This window comes from Carassius gibelio, chromosome B21 (assembly GCF_023724105.1).
Source record: "Carassius gibelio isolate Cgi1373 ecotype wild population from Czech Republic chromosome B21, carGib1.2-hapl.c, whole genome shotgun sequence".
Taxonomy (NCBI): Eukaryota; Metazoa; Chordata; class Actinopteri; order Cypriniformes; family Cyprinidae; genus Carassius; species Carassius gibelio.
In genome coordinates, this window is record NC_068416.1 from 19,248,737 (window position 1) to 19,268,127 (window position 19,391).

The 19,391-nt window shown below is 34.7% G+C and overlaps 1 protein-coding gene across 1 annotated transcript in view; it reads left to right on the top strand.

Moving 5' to 3' along the window:
* dnai1.2 (dynein, axonemal, intermediate chain 1, paralog 2) overlaps positions 1 to 2,118 on the top strand; it is a 230,406-nt gene extending 228,288 nt beyond the window's left edge. Inside the window, exon 18 of the mRNA XM_052588382.1 lies at positions 1,813 to 2,118. Coding sequence (XP_052444342.1) covers positions 1,813 to 1,893 — 81 coding nt within the window. The 3' untranslated portion in view covers positions 1,894 to 2,118. The remainder of the gene's footprint in view (positions 1 to 1,812) is intronic.
* Positions 2,119 to 19,391: the final 17,273 nt, after the last annotated feature.

Here is a 19,391-nt window from a genome sequence, read left to right on the forward strand (position 1 = left end):
GCAGTGATATACAGAGAATGGTGAACATACAAATGCCAGCGGATAAATTCCTCTGTCAACTCAAAAGTGTCAAGCACTGCACTTTAATTGGGATTATGTGGTACTACTGATTTTCTCTTATTCTTACTGATTGTGACAGTCTTGTTGATGCTTTTAAAGCTTGGCCCAGACATGCCTCTGTTATTTTTCACAATCACACAATTAAACATAAGTTACTGCGACAGGCCACATTTGAACAAAGGCTCTGGATCTCTCTCTCTCTATCTGAATGCCTACATTACATGAATTCAGAACGGGAGCACTGTAGTTTCTGTAAGAGCTCAATATGAACTGAATAGTAGTTTATAAAAGTAACAATACATGTCTTTCACAGGTCTCCCATGTTCACCTTTGAATTGGAAATTGGAGCTGCAGTGACAGATGTGGCCTGGGCTCCATACTCCTCCACTGTCTTTGCTGCTGTCACCACTGAAGGAAAGGTAAACAGCACAACCGACTCATACATAATAGTAAAATCCACAATTTCTGCATTCTTAGGCTAAGACAAATTCTGTTTTGATAATAATAACAACAAAAATAATCAATAATCAGAAAGAATCATACATACATTCCATTTCCTAAAATTTACTAATGAGTATCTAAGCCTGTATCCTGTGTCCCACATCTCCCGTCTCTGGCTTCTGCTAGAGCAGAGACTATTCTTAGGTGGGCAGTATGATACATGAATAACAATGAGGATGATGGGTTTACTATTCAATTTAAAATCCATTATCTTATGCTTGATGATTGCAAGAGAATACATTATAGAGGTGCTAATAACACTGAAAATATCAAACCATAATCAAACCATAAATATTAATGCAAAGACTAAAACTGCCTGCTCCTCCTCCTCCATTTCTCTCAGGTCCATGTGTTCGACCTCAACATCAACAAATATGAGGCTCTCTGCCAGCAAAAAGTGGTGTCCAAGAAGACCAAGCTCTTCAAGATCGAATTCAACCCTGTCCATCCCATCATCATCGTGGGCGATGACCGCGGCCATGTCACCAGCCTCAAGCTCTCTCCCAACCTCCGCAAGAAACCTAAGGTAGGAGATGAAAATCAAATCACATTCTTAATCGATCAGTGCTATGCTACTTGTGCTGAATTACTCTATCTGCATCTTTGTGCCAGCTTCAAAGTCAAACATAGTAATTTTAGCTAATTTATATCACTTAATGGCCCTCCCTGGTTAGGATTTGGCTGATTATATTAATAGCTGTAACTTATTAGACTGCTTATTAGAGCACAATGAAGATTCTTCCACCGCATCTTTATGAATATCTGAACATTAGCATTCTGCTGAGCACATTTGTCAGATGTTCTCAGAATGATTGCTAGACTCATGATCCCGTAAAACGATGCCTAATGATTGACAGGAACAGGATAGTGTTTAATTAGAGCAAGAGCATTAAAGCAACATCTCTGCCGAGAAGTTCATCTGGTCTGGTTTAATTAATTGCGACCCTGGCATGGTCAGTAACCACATGATCTTTGATTATTCTCCCGTGAGGAAGCAATGTGTCACTGTAATCATATCAGACAAATGTCATGTGAGATTAGAGTGAATCTCTGACGGTTTTGTTCCACCACAGCACACACAGAGGAAATAACATTGCACTAACACCTCCCTCATTACCTCCGCCGGTCGAGATGAACACGTTTAAATGGGAGCTTCACACTGAGAAGTGTTTGTGGCACCCCTGGGTCAGTCCTCTCACTGCCAGCAGCTGACTCATCTCGTCCTCTTCATTTCTCTCTTTGGCTCCTCAGGACAAGAAAGGTCAGGAATTGCCGATGAGTCCGGAGGTGGAAAAAGCAAAGCTGGAGCAACTGTTGAGTTTACTGAGATAGCCTGGGAACAACCAGAAGAACTGAGGCACAGCAAAAACGAAATATAAACATCTGAACTATCTATTGCCTAGAAATGCGAGAGTAGCCAAAAATAAATTTACAGCACACCTGTAATGATTGAGATAACTTTTTTATATTAAAATAACTCTAGATTTGTATGGCTATTTCACTGTATTTATCTATTGTTTATTAGCCCCCCCCCCAAAAAAAAAACACAATAAAACATTAAAATTCCTCTTTCAGACACAGTTCTGTTCTTGCACGTCAACTTTTATTTGTTTTCACCTGCTAATTAGCGTAGTGCTGATTGCTAGCTGGTTAGTTGCAAGTACAGGGTTGCGCTGATAGGTCAGGAACAACTGAATGACTCTTAAAAGAATATTAATTCATGACAAACCATGTCACCCAGTCTGCAATTGATTGCTGCAGGCAGTACAAAATATAAACAGCATTCCGTCGCTAATTTTTTCTTTCACGGCGTCAGCAAGCACCTCTGCTCGTTCCTCTGATGTGCGTTCTCTAGAGTCATATTGGAAAGAAATATCAGAACCAGTATGAGCAGAGCTACTAAGATGTTACATGCTATGGCCACCACTGCGGCGGTGGACAGTCCCGTAGTGGAGATGGAGTCTTCACGGTCACATAGCTGCATCGCTGACACAGAGACGGCCTCCCTCCCTCAGACCAGCTGTCAGCCCCAGAAGACACCGCTCTGATCTGTGACCTGTGAAGCCCGGCTTGCTGAAGACACCATCACTCTGCTGTCATTATTTGTCACCCAGGGGTCCTCCTGATCGTCTGATCCTGTGTGAACAAGTGCGTCTTACTTTTCACATCTCTTATGTTCACAGATCAAGGACACACTGTGTTCTGGTGTTGGAGGAAGACTTTGAAACTGGTCTGATGATGGATCAAGTGCAAAGCCTAAGGATTTTTTTGACACTTTGTGTTTTTGTGCTATTTTCATTGGTTTGACTTTGTTCTGAGAGATAGATGGAGGTGGAAGGCAGGTCTTGAATGCCTTCGCTGTCATTCATCTTAGGCCCTCTTTCCTATTTGACAGATAGAACGAGGACATTTATCATAAGACTGTAATCCAAAACATCTGCAGGATGAAACTGCATTGCACGTTGCACACTGATGTTGTCAGGTTTTTGATTTTGCTAATATGTTTGATTTCTCAGGTAAAATATCATACAAGAGATTTGTTGGGCCTGTAAATGAGGGGCTCAAGATTTCCCCATGCAGATTTCTTCAAGTTGGTCATGCAGATTTGCTGTGTTGATCGACAGAAAGCAGTAGAAAGTATAATGCAAAATAAAAGGGATTACTAAACTTTTTGTGTGTTCATCAGTATTGGTTACAGTTGGTAGATCAAATATAGCATCATTAATTTAATATAAACTCAAATCAACTGGCAGCCTTTTGGTCTGCAGTATCGTTGCCAGAAACACAACAGTTGCCAATCACATTATGTGTGTTTCAAAGCTCTCGCGTCTGTTTTGTGTGTCTGTGTGGATTGAACTGAGAGATCTTACATAATCTCAGTAAACAGTCTGCTGTATTAGAATAGTAATACTACCAATCACACTGTGGTGTGTGTGCCAGGTCTCCAGCTGGTTTGCATGCTACATTACTTTAGCAGACTCTGTCACAGCCAGTCAACCTACTGCAACATCAGTACCAACCCAACTAAAAAAAGAGAAACATCCATTTACAAATAGAGCACAATAGTGACAGGATTTGTTTTGAAAATCAATTAGGTGGGATAAAAATCTGTCGACTGACTGGGGACCATGACGACTGCGTTAGGGTGAAAAAAAGTGGTTTACACCTAACCATGACCTTAACCAGCTGAAGCATCAGATGTCCACAAATAAGCACATAAACTCCTCACGGATCAAGTCCAATCCTCATGTTATTTGTGTGTGTGTTTGTATCCTCTGAACTTTCTGCAGAAGACTAAGCAACAAGACATCCTCACAATCACCACATGACTCCAGAAGTCAAATGTCTCCCTGCACATCTGGATCATGCCATATCCTGTAGGATGCTCTCTTGTCTGGCAAGAGTGTGTCCCTATGGGAGGCCCTTTCAGCATAAAAACGTCCCAGCGTTACTCGTCGTAATTATATTTTTACTAGTAACAATTCAATTAAAGAGCTCTATAATTTAATTTCTACTAGTAACAATTACAATTATAGAGCTCTATAATTCAATTGTTACTAGTAACAATTATGATTATAGAGCTCTCTAATTCAATTCTTACTAGTAACAATTACAATTATAGAGCTCTCTAATTGAATTCTTACTAGTAACAATTACAATTATAGAGCTCTCTAATTGAATTTTTACTAGTAACAATTATGATTATAGAGCTCTCTAATTCAATTGTTACTAGTAACAATTCCAATTAGAGAGCTCTACAATTCATTTATTACTAGTCATATGTCTCCATTTATGGGAGGCCGTTTCAGCAAAAAAACGTCCCAGCGTTACTCGTCGTAATTATATTTTTACTAGTAACAATTCAATTAAAGAGCTCTATAATTTAATTTCTACTAGTAACAATTATGGGAGGCCGTTTCAGCAAAAAAACGTCCCAGCGTTACTCGTCGTAATTATATTTTTACTAGTAACAATTCAATTAAAGAGCTCTATAATTTAATTTCTACTAGTAACAATTACAATTATAGAGCTCTATAATTAAATTTTTACTAGTAACAATTATGATTGTAGAGCTCTCTAATTGAATTATAGAGCTCTGCAATTGTATTCTTACTAGTAACAACTGAATTAAAGAGCTCTATAATTCAATTTTTACTAGTAACAATTCCAATTAGAGAGCTCTACAATTCATTTATTACTTGTAAGAATACAATTGCAGAGCTCTGTAATTCAGTTGTTACTAGTAAGAATCCAATTGCAGAGCTCTACAATTCCACTAGAGAGCTCTCTAATTCAATTGTTACTAGTAAAAACTGAATTATAGAGCTCTCTAATTGTAATTGTTACTAGTAAAAACTGAATTAGAGAGCTCTTTAATTCAATTCTTACTAGTAACAATTCCAATTACAGAGCTCTATAATTGTATTATTACTAGTAGAAACTCCTATTCATGAGATGCAAAACAGATTGCAGATATCCCGCCTACAACAGTGCGTTTCAAAATAAAAGCCCTGTAGCGTGGTTCTAAAGTATCCTGAAATATTTTACAGACTTGGGTAACATTAATCATGTTCACATTAAAGCGAAATTAAGATGATGCCTGAGATGAATATTTACAGTGTTTAGAATTGATATGCAATAATAGAATGATTGTGTTTGTTGTTTAGTAAAATAGAAAACATTAGGCCAAATAGTCTTAAACTTTGTTATAAATTGTGACTCGAGGTTAAATCTAGCCTAAAGTTTTTACAAAGTTTTTTTTTTCTTCTTCTTCTTTTTTTCTCCAGGTTGCAATATTGTTTTATATTTTGCCTTCAAATAAGCTTATGCCTGTTGTGGTTGCATGTGTTTGTTGTTAAGTAAAATGAACAAGAGAACACTGAGGAATTCTGACTGTGCATTTAACTCTTTTGTATATATAAAAATATATATTATCGTTAGTCTCATATCATAATTGATAAAAGTTATATTTCAATGTTTTTGGTAAACAAGAAAAAAAATTATGTTATTTTTTATTGATATTATAACAGTACATTCAACCAGATGTGTGAACAAGTATGCAAAAAGAAAAAGATCCATCATTAAATTGCCTAACCAATAAAAGTGACTTAGGCAGAATATGCCATGACTTTCTCTTACATATAAAATGCAAACATAACAAAAGTTGTTTTACTCTCCTAAATGTAACCAAGATGTGTAACTTGTGAACCCTAACCAAGTTGTTTCTTATTAATGTCTAACCTTAACCACTGTTTTCCTTTTCTACCCTTAATCAAAGTTCCACTTAGGTGCTGTGCAAACATAACCAAAGTTTTTTTATTCTCCTAAATATAACCAAGATGTGTAATTTGTCCTGACGGCAGTAATGGGATGGGACTGTAGGCAGTCCAGAGAGCCATTTTTTCAGGAAGGTCTGGTCAACATTTAATATGGGCACACATGGGCCAGTCTTGTTGATCTCGGGTTTACACGGATCAGTTTTGGATTTTAACCATGATCCGATGGTTCTGGGGGCGATGCAAAGTGTTGAACAGAAAAGATTCTTACACACAGGTAGTTTACGTCTATCTGCCAGTTGCAGGTGGTATAATAGGGACGTTGTTCTCCAAGATGCAACAACACCTTTCTTCTGTTTTATGGGCACATTTTGGACTAGAGTCTGGATATACAGCTTGCGTGTCTCCCAGAAAGGCATGGACCAGAAATTGTTGAAGATATCTGTTCCATGCTATTCAGTCAGTTTCTCTGACTTTAAGCAGTGATGTGATGTGTAGGGTGGGCCCATGGTCTTTGGTGGTCTCTCCTGTCCCATTGGATTCTTCTAATTCTCCCCCTTAAGACGCTTCTCCTTTATCAGCTCTCGCTTCACATATCTGGCCTTGGGCGCCTATGACGTTGAACAGCAGAAGTTTCAAGTACATCTCCTGCATCTCCTTCACTGACAGCTCCTTGAGCTGTGTCTGTATCACTACCATTATCTGGGCTGTCATCTTTCTCAGGTGTATAGTCCTCATCCAAGACAGTGTCATCGATTTCACTATTTGACGATAAATCAGGATCTGATTCTGCTCTGGAGGCTTTACTGGCCGTTTCCTCTTCTATTTGTTGCCCCATGTCTACGCCATTACCTTCTTTCTCAGATCTGCTCTCATCTAAATCCTCCAACTCCACTACATGGGTATCAACTTTATTTCCTGACATTAAAACAGAAAATGGAGTGCTGTTGAGTATTTTAACTCATTAAATCATGTTAAATTCATAGGTCCACTGCAAAAAAAAAAAAAAAAAAAAAAAAAAAAAAAAATCTAAATCTTACCAAATACTTCTTATGTCTAGTCAAAATGTCTAATTTATATAAAAAAACTATTTTACTTTTTTATTTGACTATTTTTACTTTTATTTGCATTTAAAATAAAAAGTAAATGCTTGAAAAATTACTTCACTTTATTTTTTCCAGCATCTTTGCATATCTGAACCCTTTCCAGCAGTGACTTTATGATTTTGAGATACATCCTTTCACATTGAGGACATTTGAGGGACTCAAACACAACTATTTAAAAAGATTCAAACATTCACTGATGCTCCAGAAGGAAACAAGATGCATTAAGAGCTGGGGGGTAAAAACTTTTGGAATTTGAAGATCAAGGTAAATTGTACTTAATTTGTGTACCGGGAAACATACAAGTATCTTCTGTTGCTTAAGAAGGGCAGAACTAAATGGAAAACAATTATATTTCAACAAAATAAGAAAAATTTGGCCATCTTCATTGTGTTCAAAAGTTTTCGACCCCCAGCTCTTAATGCATCTTGTTTCCTTCTGGAGCATCAGTGAATGTTTGAATCTTTTTAAATAGTTGTGTTTGAGTGCCTCAAATGTCCTCAGTGTGATAAGATGCATTTCAAAATCATACAGTCACTGCTGGAAAGGGTTCAAATATGCAAAGATGCTGGAAAACTGAAGAATCTGCAGGACCTTAAAGATTTTTCTGAAGAACGCTGCTCAGTTTAACTGTTCAGAACAAACAAGGGACTCATGCACAACCATCACAAAACAGAAAGACAGTCGAGGATCATCAGGTAACAGAACACAGTATATATAACTTTTGAGTGGGGTTATTTTAATAATTTCAGCAATTTTTTTGTCTTGTGGACCAAATGTTAATATCTTTTATGTACAATATCTTACTCAGGACAGTACTAAATAAAAAATAACATGCATTTACTATGATCTCTCTTATTTTTTGAAAATTACTCATATTTTCACAGATTCTGCAAGGGGTGCCCAAACTTTCGATCCCCACTGTAAATGCATAAAAACTATCTTGTACTATTATGATCATTATTATTATCAATATCATTATTATTATTATCATTACTATTACTATCATCATTATCATAGATTTTGGAATTTTATCATAGACCTTTCAGTGTCCCACATTATCACTAAAGAAAAATGAAATGTTGGGTTTAATTAAAAATATTATGTCAACAGGTTCCACACAATTTGTTTAACTAATCTCAACAAACAATAATTTAGTTAATTTTACAAAATATGTTAAAGTATACTAAATTAACAACCCTTAGTAGAATCAACAAACAATAATTCAGTTCATTGTACATGAAAGTTATAATTGATAATGTCAAAGAAAAATTAATGATTCCACTTCAGAATCACTGCCCCCTTCAATAAGGATTTAATAAGACTATAACACCGAATCCATAAATTAAAGTGCAGCAGTCATCCAATACAATATCTCTTCTCAATTAAGATTCATCAAACAGACCACAAACACACGTTTGAAATGCAATGTTACATTTCCCACAACTTATTTGTGTGATTTGTTCTAAATAATATTAGAACAATTTCATTAACTCAGCCATGATCTGTTATTACTCAGGTACCTATCTAATGGTGCTACACTTCTGCAAGAGGGTGACAGAACAACAATTACCCATAATACACTGCAAAATCCTCAGCCAATGAGATTCAAGTCTGTATTGGTTTTATTAATCTGTTACTTTTATGCAACAGTTATGTTGGCTGAACAAATCATTTTTAAGTAAAGCTGACAATACACACTTTTTTGTTGAATGAACTAGACTAAATTAAGTTCACATTGTTAAAGTAAATTGGCAAAAGTGAAAGTAAATTTTTTTGAGTGTAGGAAGCACCAGATTGTTGCACTAAGAGCACTAATATGTCTATAATTTCTTTTATGAATGTGTTACCTGCATTTTCTCTTTTTATTTTGTTAGGAGACGTCCTGGGTTTTTTAAAATGGTATTGTGTTTGAATTTAATGTTTTGGCTACAAATCGCAGATATTGCAGACTGCTCAGCCCTGCCTCTCCACCGTGTACTTCGTCCATGTCAGCTGGGGGCGCCAAAGTTTCCCGCCTGCCTGTTTATATACCCCAGTTGAATATGCATAAGGCACGATTAGCATAATGATATGTCACCGATTACAGAGCTCTGTAATGCAATTGTTACTAGTAAGAATTGCTATTGTAGAGCTCTGTAATTCAATTTGAACTAGTAAGATTGCAATTACAGAGCTCTCTAATTCTAATTGTAACTAGTAAGAACTGAATTATGGAGCTCTGTAACTTAATTCTTACTAGTAACAATATGGGAGGCCCTTTCAGCATAAAAACGTCCCAGCGTTACTCGTCGTAATTATATTTTTACTAGTAACAATTCAATTAAAGAGCTCTATAATTTAATTTCTACTAGTAACAATTACAATTATAGAGCTCTATAATTAAATTTTTACTAGTAACAATTATGATTGTAGAGCTCTCTAATTGAATTATAGAGCTCTGCAATTGTATTCTTACTAGTAACAACTGAATTAAAGAGCTCTATAATTCAATTTTTACTAGTAACAATTCCAATTAGAGAGCTCTACAATTCATTTATTACTAGTAAGAATACAATTGCAGAGCTCTGTAATTCAGTTGTTACTAGTAATAATCCAATTGCAGAGCTCTACAATTCCACTAGAGAGCTCTCTAATTCAATTGTTACTAGTAAAAACTGAATTATAGAGCTCTCTAATTGTAATTGTTACTAGTAAAAACTGAATTAGAGAGCTCTTTAATTCAATTCTTACTAGTAACAATTCCAATTACAGAGCTCTATAATTGTATTATTACTAGTAGAAACTCCTATTCATGAGATGCAAAACAGATTGCAGATATCCCGCCTACAACAGTGCGTTTCAAAATAAAAGCCCTGTAGCGTGGTTCTAAAGTATCCTGAAATATTTTACAGACTTGGGTAACATTAATCATGTTCACATTAAAGCGAAATTAAGATGATGCCTGAGATGAATATTTACAGTGTTTAGAATTGATATGCAATAATAGAATGATTGTGTTTGTTGTTTAGTAAAATAGAAAACATTAGGCCAAATAGTCTTAAACTTTGTTATAAATTGTGACTCGAGGTTAAATCTAGCCTAAAGTTTTTACAAAGTTTTTTTTTTCTTCTTCTTCTTTTTTTCTCCAGGTTGCAATATTGTTTTATATTTTGCCTTCAAATAAGCTTATGCCTGTTGTGGTTGCATGTGTTTGTTGTTAAGTAAAATGAACAAGAGAACACTGAGGAATTCTGACTGTGCATTTAACTCTTTTGTATATATAAAAATATATATTATCGTTAGTCTCATATCATAATTGATAAAAGTTATATTTCAATGTTTTTGGTAAACAAGAAAAAAAATTATGTTATTTTTTATTGATATTATAACAGTACATTCAACCAGATGTGTGAACAAGTATGCAAAAAGAAAAAGATCCATCATTAAATTGCCTAACCAATAAAAGTGACTTAGGCAGAATATGCCATGACTTTCTCTTACATATAAAATGCAAACATAACAAAAGTTGTTTTACTCTCCTAAATGTAACCAAGATGTGTAACTTGTGAACCCTAACCAAGTTGTTTCTTATTAATGTCTAACCTTAACCACTGTTTTCCTTTTCTACCCTTAATCAAAGTTCCACTTAGGTGCTGTGCAAACATAACCAAAGTTTTTTTATTCTCCTAAATATAACCAAGATGTGTAATTTGTCCTGACGGCAGTAATGGGATGGGACTGTAGGCAGTCCAGAGAGCCATTTTTTCAGGAAGGTCTGGTCAACATTTAATATGGGCACACATGGGCCAGTCTTGTTGATCTCGGGTTTACACGGATCAGTTTTGGATTTTAACCATGATCCGATGGTTCTGGGGGCGATGCAAAGTGTTGAACAGAAAAGATTCTTACACACAGGTAGTTTACGTCTATCTGCCAGTTGCAGGTGGTATAATAGGGACGTTGTTCTCCAAGATGCAACAACACCTTTCTTCTGTTTTATGGGCACATTTTGGACTAGAGTCTGGATATACAGCTTGCGTGTCTCCCAGAAAGGCATGGACCAGAAATTGTTGAAGATATCTGTTCCATGCTATTCAGTCAGTTTCTCTGACTTTAAGCAGTGATGTGATGTGTAGGGTGGGCCCATGGTCTTTGGTGGTCTCTCCTGTCCCATTGGATTCTTCTAATTCTCCCCCTTAAGACGCTTCTCCTTTATCAGCTCTCGCTTCACATATCTGGCCTTGGGCGCCTATGACGTTGAACAGCAGAAGTTTCAAGTACATCTCCTGCATCTCCTTCACTGACAGCTCCTTGAGCTGTGTCTGTATCACTACCATTATCTGGGCTGTCATCTTTCTCAGGTGTATAGTCCTCATCCAAGACAGTGTCATCGATTTCACTATTTGACGATAAATCAGGATCTGATTCTGCTCTGGAGGCTTTACTGGCCGTTTCCTCTTCTATTTGTTGCCCCATGTCTACGCCATTACCTTCTTTCTCAGATCTGCTCTCATCTAAATCCTCCAACTCCACTACATGGGTATCAACTTTATTTCCTGACATTAAAACAGAAAATGGAGTGCTGTTGAGTATTTTAACTCATTAAATCATGTTAAATTCATAGGTCCACTGCAAAAAAAAAAAAAAAAAAAAAAAAAAAAAAAAATCTAAATCTTACCAAATACTTCTTATGTCTAGTCAAAATGTCTAATTTATATAAAAAAACTATTTTACTTTTTTATTTGACTATTTTTACTTTTATTTGCATTTAAAATAAAAAGTAAATGCTTGAAAAATTACTTCACTTTATTTTTTCCAGCATCTTTGCATATCTGAACCCTTTCCAGCAGTGACTTTATGATTTTGAGATACATCCTTTCACATTGAGGACATTTGAGGGACTCAAACACAACTATTTAAAAAGATTCAAACATTCACTGATGCTCCAGAAGGAAACAAGATGCATTAAGAGCTGGGGGGTAAAAACTTTTGGAATTTGAAGATCAAGGTAAATTGTACTTAATTTGTGTACCGGGAAACATACAAGTATCTTCTGTTGCTTAAGAAGGGCAGAACTAAATGGAAAACAATTATATTTCAACAAAATAAGAAAAATTTGGCCATCTTCATTGTGTTCAAAAGTTTTCGACCCCCAGCTCTTAATGCATCTTGTTTCCTTCTGGAGCATCAGTGAATGTTTGAATCTTTTTAAATAGTTGTGTTTGAGTGCCTCAAATGTCCTCAGTGTGATAAGATGCATTTCAAAATCATACAGTCACTGCTGGAAAGGGTTCAAATATGCAAAGATGCTGGAAAACTGAAGAATCTGCAGGACCTTAAAGATTTTTCTGAAGAACGCTGCTCAGTTTAACTGTTCAGAACAAACAAGGGACTCATGCACAACCATCACAAAACAGAAAGACAGTCGAGGATCATCAGGTAACAGAACACAGTATATATAACTTTTGAGTGGGGTTATTTTAATAATTTCAGCAATTTTTTTGTCTTGTGGACCAAATGTTAATATCTTTTATGTACAATATCTTACTCAGGACAGTACTAAATAAAAAATAACATGCATTTACTATGATCTCTCTTATTTTTTGAAAATTACTCATATTTTCACAGATTCTGCAAGGGGTGCCCAAACTTTCGATCCCCACTGTAAATGCATAAAAACTATCTTGTACTATTATGATCATTATTATTATCAATATCATTATTATTATTATCATTACTATTACTATCATCATTATCATAGATTTTGGAATTTTATCATAGACCTTTCAGTGTCCCACATTATCACTAAAGAAAAATGAAATGTTGGGTTTAATTAAAAATATTATGTCAACAGGTTCCACACAATTTGTTTAACTAATCTCAACAAACAATAATTTAGTTAATTTTACAAAATATGTTAAAGTATACTAAATTAACAACCCTTAGTAGAATCAACAAACAATAATTCAGTTCATTGTACATGAAAGTTATAATTGATAATGTCAAAGAAAAATTAATGATTCCACTTCAGAATCACTGCCCCCTTCAATAAGGATTTAATAAGACTATAACACCGAATCCATAAATTAAAGTGCAGCAGTCATCCAATACAATATCTCTTCTCAATTAAGATTCATCAAACAGACCACAAACACACGTTTGAAATGCAATGTTACATTTCCCACAACTTATTTGTGTGATTTGTTCTAAATAATATTAGAACAATTTCATTAACTCAGCCATGATCTGTTATTACTCAGGTACCTATCTAATGGTGCTACACTTCTGCAAGAGGGTGACAGAACAACAATTACCCATAATACACTGCAAAATCCTCAGCCAATGAGATTCAAGTCTGTATTGGTTTTATTAATCTGTTACTTTTATGCAACAGTTATGTTGGCTGAACAAATCATTTTTAAGTAAAGCTGACAATACACACTTTTTTGTTGAATGAACTAGACTAAATTAAGTTCACATTGTTAAAGTAAATTGGCAAAAGTGAAAGTAAATTTTTTTGAGTGTAGGAAGCACCAGATTGTTGCACTAAGAGCACTAATATGTCTATAATTTCTTTTATGAATGTGTTACCTGCATTTTCTCTTTTTATTTTGTTAGGAGACGTCCTGGGTTTTTTAAAATGGTATTGTGTTTGAATTTAATGTTTTGGCTACAAATCGCAGATATTGCAGACTGCTCAGCCCTGCCTCTCCACCGTGTACTTCGTCCATGTCAGCTGGGGGCGCCAAAGTTTCCCGCCTGCCTGTTTATATACCCCAGTTGAATATGCATAAGGCACGATTAGCATAATGATATGTCACCGATTACAGAGCTCTGTAATGCAATTGTTACTAGTAAGAATTGCTATTGTAGAGCTCTGTAATTCAATTTGAACTAGTAAGATTGCAATTACAGAGCTCTCTAATTCTAATTGTAACTAGTAAGAACTGAATTATGGAGCTCTGTAACTTAATTCTTACTAGTAACAATATGGGAGGCCCTTTCAGCATAAAAACGTCCCAGCGTTACTCGTCGTAATTATATTTTTACTAGTAACAATTCAATTAAAGAGCTCTATAATTTAATTTCTACTAGTAACAATTACAATTATAGAGCTCTATAATTAAATTTTTACTAGTAACAATTATGATTGTAGAGCTCTCTAATATGGGAGGCCCTTTCAGCATAAAAACGTCCCAGCGTTACTCGTCGTAATTATATTTTTACTAGTAACAATTCAATTAAAGAGCTCTATAATTTAATTTTTACTAGTAACAATTACAATTATAGAGCTCTATAATTCAATTTTTACTAGTAACAATTATGATTGTAGAGCTCTCTAATTGAATTATAGAGCTCTGCAATTGTATTCTTACTAGTAACAACTGAATTAAAGAGCTCTATAATTCAATTTTTACTAGTAACAATTCCAATTAGAGAGCTCTACAATTCATTTATTACTAGTAAGAATACAATTGCAGAGCTCTGTAATTCAGTTGTTACTAGTAATAATCCAATTGCAGAGCTCTGCAATTCCACTAGAGAGCTCTCTAATTCAATTGTTACTAGTAAAAACTGAATTATAGAGCTCTCTAATTGTAATTGTTACTAGTAAAAACTGAATTAGAGAGCTCTTTAATTCAATTCTTACTAGTAACAATTCCAATTACAGAGCTCTATAATTGTATTATTACTAGTAGAAACTCCTATTCATGAGATGCAAAACAGATTGCAGATATCCCGCCTACAAAAGTGCATTTCAAAATAAAAGCCCTGTAGCGTGGTTCTAAAGTATCCTGAAATATTTTAAAGACTTAGGTAACATTAATCATGTTCACATTAAAGCAAAATTAAGATGATGCCTGAGATGAATATTTACAGTGTTTAGAATTGATATGCAATAATAGAATGATTGTGTTTGTTGTTTAGTAAAATAGAAAACATTAGGCCAAATAGTCTTAAACTTTTTTATAAATTGTGACTCAGGGTTAAATCTAGCCTAAAGTTTTTTTCAAGTTTTTTTTTTTTTTCTTCTTCTTTTTTTCTCCAGGTTGCAATATTGTTTTATATTTTGCCTTCAAATAAGCTTATGCCTGTTGTGGTTGCATGTGTTTGTTGTTAAGTAAAATGAACAAGAGAACACTGAGGAATTCTGACTGTGCATTTAACTCTTTTCTATATATAAATATATATATATTATCGTTAGTCTCATATCATAATTGATAAAAGTTATATTTCAATGTTTTTGGTAAACAAGAAAAAATTTTTTTTTAGAAATCACATTGTTATTTTTTATTGATATTATAACAGTACATTCAACCAGATGTGTGAACAAGTATGCAAAAAGAAAAAGATCCATCATCAATTGCCTAACCAATAAAAGTGACTTAGGCAGAATATGCCATGACTTTCTCTTACATATAAAATGCAAACATAACAAAACTTGTTTTACTCTCCTAAATGTAACCAAGATGTGTAACTTGTGAACCCTAACCAAGTTGTTTCTTATTAATGTCTAACCTTAACCACTGTTTTCCTTTTCTACCCTTAATCAAAGTTCCACTTAGGTGCTGTGCAAACATAACCAAAGTTTTTTTATTCTCCTAAATATAACCAAGATGTATAATTTGTCCTGACGGCAGTAATGGGATGGGACTGTAGGCAGTCCAGAGAGCCATTCTTTCAGGAAGGTCTGGTCAACATCTGATATGGGCACACATGGGCCAGTCTTGTTGATCTCGGGTTTACACGGATCAGTTTTGGATTTTAACCATGATCCGATGGTTCTGGGGGCAAAGCAAAGTGTTGAACAGAAAAGATTCTTACACACAGGTAGTTTACGTCTATCTGCCAGTTGCAGGTAGTATAATAGGGACGTTGTTCTCCAAGATGCAACAACACCTTTCTTCTGTTTTATGGGCACATTTTGGACTAGAGTCTGGATATACAGCTTGTGTGTCTCCCAGAAAGGCATGGACCAGAAATTGTTGAAGATATCTGTTCCATGCTCTTCAGTCAGTTTCTCTGACTTTAAGCAGTGATGTGATGTGTAGGGTGGGCCCATGGTCTTTGGTGGTCTCTCCTGTCCCATTGGATTCTTCTAATTCTCCCCCTTAAGACGCTTCTCCTTTATCAGCTCTCTCGTCCACATATCTGGCCTTGGGCGCCTATGACGTTGAACAGCAGAAGTTTCAAGTACATCTCCTGCATCTCCTTCACTGACAGCTCCTTGAGCTGTGTCTGTATCACTACCATTATCTGGGCTGTCATCTTTCTCAGGTGTATAGTCCTCATTCAAGACAGTGTCGTCGATTTCACTATTTGACGATAAATCAGGATCTGATTCTGCTCTGGAGGCTTTACTGGCCGTTTCCTCTTCTATTTGTTGCCACATGTCTACGCCATTACCTTCTTTCTCAGATCTGCTCTCATCTAAATCCTCCAACTCCACTACATGGGTATCAACTTTATTTCCTGACATTAAAACAGAAAATGGAGTGCTGTTGAGTATTTTAACTCAGTAAATCATGTTAAATTCATAGGTCCACTGAAAAAAAAAAAAAAAAAAAAAAAATCTAAATCTTACCAAATACTTCTTATGTCTAGTCAAAATGTCTAATTTATATAAAAAACAATTTTACTTTTTTTATTTTACTATTTTTACTTTTATTTGCATTTAAAATAAAAAGTAAATGCTTGAAAAATTACTTCACTTTATTTTTTACAGCATCTTTGCATATCTGAACCCTTTCCAGCAGTGACTGTATGATTTTGAGATACATCCTTTCACATTGAGGACATTTGAAGGAACTCAAACCCAAATATTTAAAAAGATTCCAACATTCACTGATGCTTCAGAAGGAAACAAGATGCATTAAGAGCTGGGGGGTAAAAACTTTTGGAATTTGAAGATCAAGGTAAATTGTACTTAATTTGTGTACCGGGAAACATACAAGTATCTTCTGTTGCTTAAGAAGGGCAGAACTAAATGGAAAACAATTATATTTCAACAAAATAAGAAAAATTTGGCCATCTTCATTGTGTTCAAAAGTTTTCACCCCCCAGCTCTTAATGCATCTTGTTTCCTTCTGGAGCATCAGTGAATGTTTGAATCTTTTTAAATAGTTGTGTTTGAGTCCCTCAAATGTCCTTAGTCTGAAAAGATGCATCTCAAAATCATACAGTCACTGCTGGAAAGGGTTCAAATATGCAAAGATACTGGAAAACTGAAGAATCTGCAGGACTTTAAAGATTTTTCTGAAGAACGCTGCTCAGTTTAACTGTTCAGAACAAACAAGGGACTCATGCACAACCATCACAAAACAGAAACACAGCCGAGGATCATCAGGTAACAGAACACAGTACTAAGAACCAAGGGTTCCCAAACTTTTGAGTGGGGTTATTTTAATAATTTCAGCAATTCTTTTGTCTTGTGGACTAAATGTTAATATCTTTTATGCACAATATCTTACTCAGGACAGTACTAAATAAAAAATAACATGCATTTAGTATGATCTCTCTTATTTTTTGAAAATTACTCATATTTTCACAGATTCTGCAAGGGGTGCCCAAACTTTCGATCCCCACTGTAAATGCATAAAAACTATCATATTGTATTATTTGTCTGATGATGTTCAATTATCAATCAATCCATCCATAACCAAGATAATTACTAGATGATTTTCATTATAGTTATTATTACTATCATCATTATCATAGATTTTGGCCTTTATCATAGACTTTGGCCTTTTCAGAACTTTTACTATTATGATCATTATTATTATCAATATCTTTATTATTATTATCATTACTATTACTATCATCATTATCATAGATTTTGGACTTTTATCATAGACCTTTCAGTGTCCCACATTATCACTAAAGAAAAATGAAATGTTGGGTTTAATTAAAAATATTATGTCAACAGGTTCCACACAATTTGTTTAACTAATCTCAACAAACAATAATTTAGTTCATTTTACAAAAGATGTTAAAGTAAACTAAATTTACAAGCCTTAGTAGAATCAACATTACGGTTCAATGTCCATAAAAGTTATAATTAATGATTCCAATTCAGAAACACCGCCCTCTACAATAACGATTTAATAAGACTATAACACCGAATCCATAAATAAGAGTGCTGTCGTTCAATACAGTTCAATACAATTCAACATCGCCTCTCAATTAAAGTTCATCAAACAGACCACAAACACACGGTTTGAAATGCAATGTTACATTTCCAACACCTTATTTGTGTGATTTGTTCTAAATTACATTAGAACAAGTTCATTAACACAACTGTGATCTGTTATTACTCAGGTACCTATCTAATGGTGCTACACTTCTGCAAGAGGGTGACAGAACAACAATTACCCATAATACACTGCAAAATCCTCAGCCAATGAGATTCAAGTCTGTATTGGTTTTATTAATCTGTTACTTTTATGCAACAGTTATGTTGGCTGAACAAATCATTTTTAAGTAAAGCTGACAATACACACTTTTTTGTTGAATGAACTAGACTAAATTAAGTTCACATTGTTAAAGTAAATTGGCAAAAGTGAAAGTACATTTTTTTGAGTGTAGGAAGCACCAGATTGTTTTTAGACAACTTGCACTAAGAGCACTAATATGTCTATAATTTCTTTTATGAATGTGTTATCTGCATTTTCTATTTTTATTTTGTTAGGAGACGTCCTGGGGTTTTTAAAATGGTATTGTGTTTGAATTTAATGTTTTGCCTACAAATCGCAGATATTGCAGACTGCTCAGCCCTGCCTCTCCACCGTGTACTTCGTCCATGTCAGCTGGGGGCGCCAAAATTTCCCGCCTTCCTGTTTATATACCCCAGTTGAATATGCATAAGGCACGATTAGCATAATGATATGTCACCGATTACAGAGCTCTGTAATGCAATTGTTACTAGTAAGAATTGCTATTGTAGAGCTCTGTAATTCAATTTGAACTAGTAAGATTGCAATTACAGAGCTCTCTAATTCTAATTGTTACTAGTAAGAACTGAATTATGGAGCTCTGTAACTTAATTCTTACTAGTAACAATTCAATTAGAGAGCTCTGTAATTTAATTATAGAGCTCTGTAATCAAATTGTTACTAGTAAAAATTGAATTAGAGAGCTCTATAATTAAATTACTACTAGTAAGAATTGCAATTAGAGAGCTCTGCAATTGAATTCTTACTAGTAATAATTTGATTATAGAGCTCTATAAATGAATTACAGAGCTCTCTAATTGAATTGTTACTAGTAACAATTATGATTAGAGAGCTCTGTAATTCAATTGTTACTAGTAACAATTACGATTAGAGAGCTCTCTAATTCAATTGTTACTAGTAACAATTCAATTAGAGAGCTCTGTAATTCAATTAGAGAGCTCTGCAATTACACATATCTTTAATGTGTATTTTTACTAGTAATAAATCAATTGAAGAGCTCTGTAATTCAATTGTTA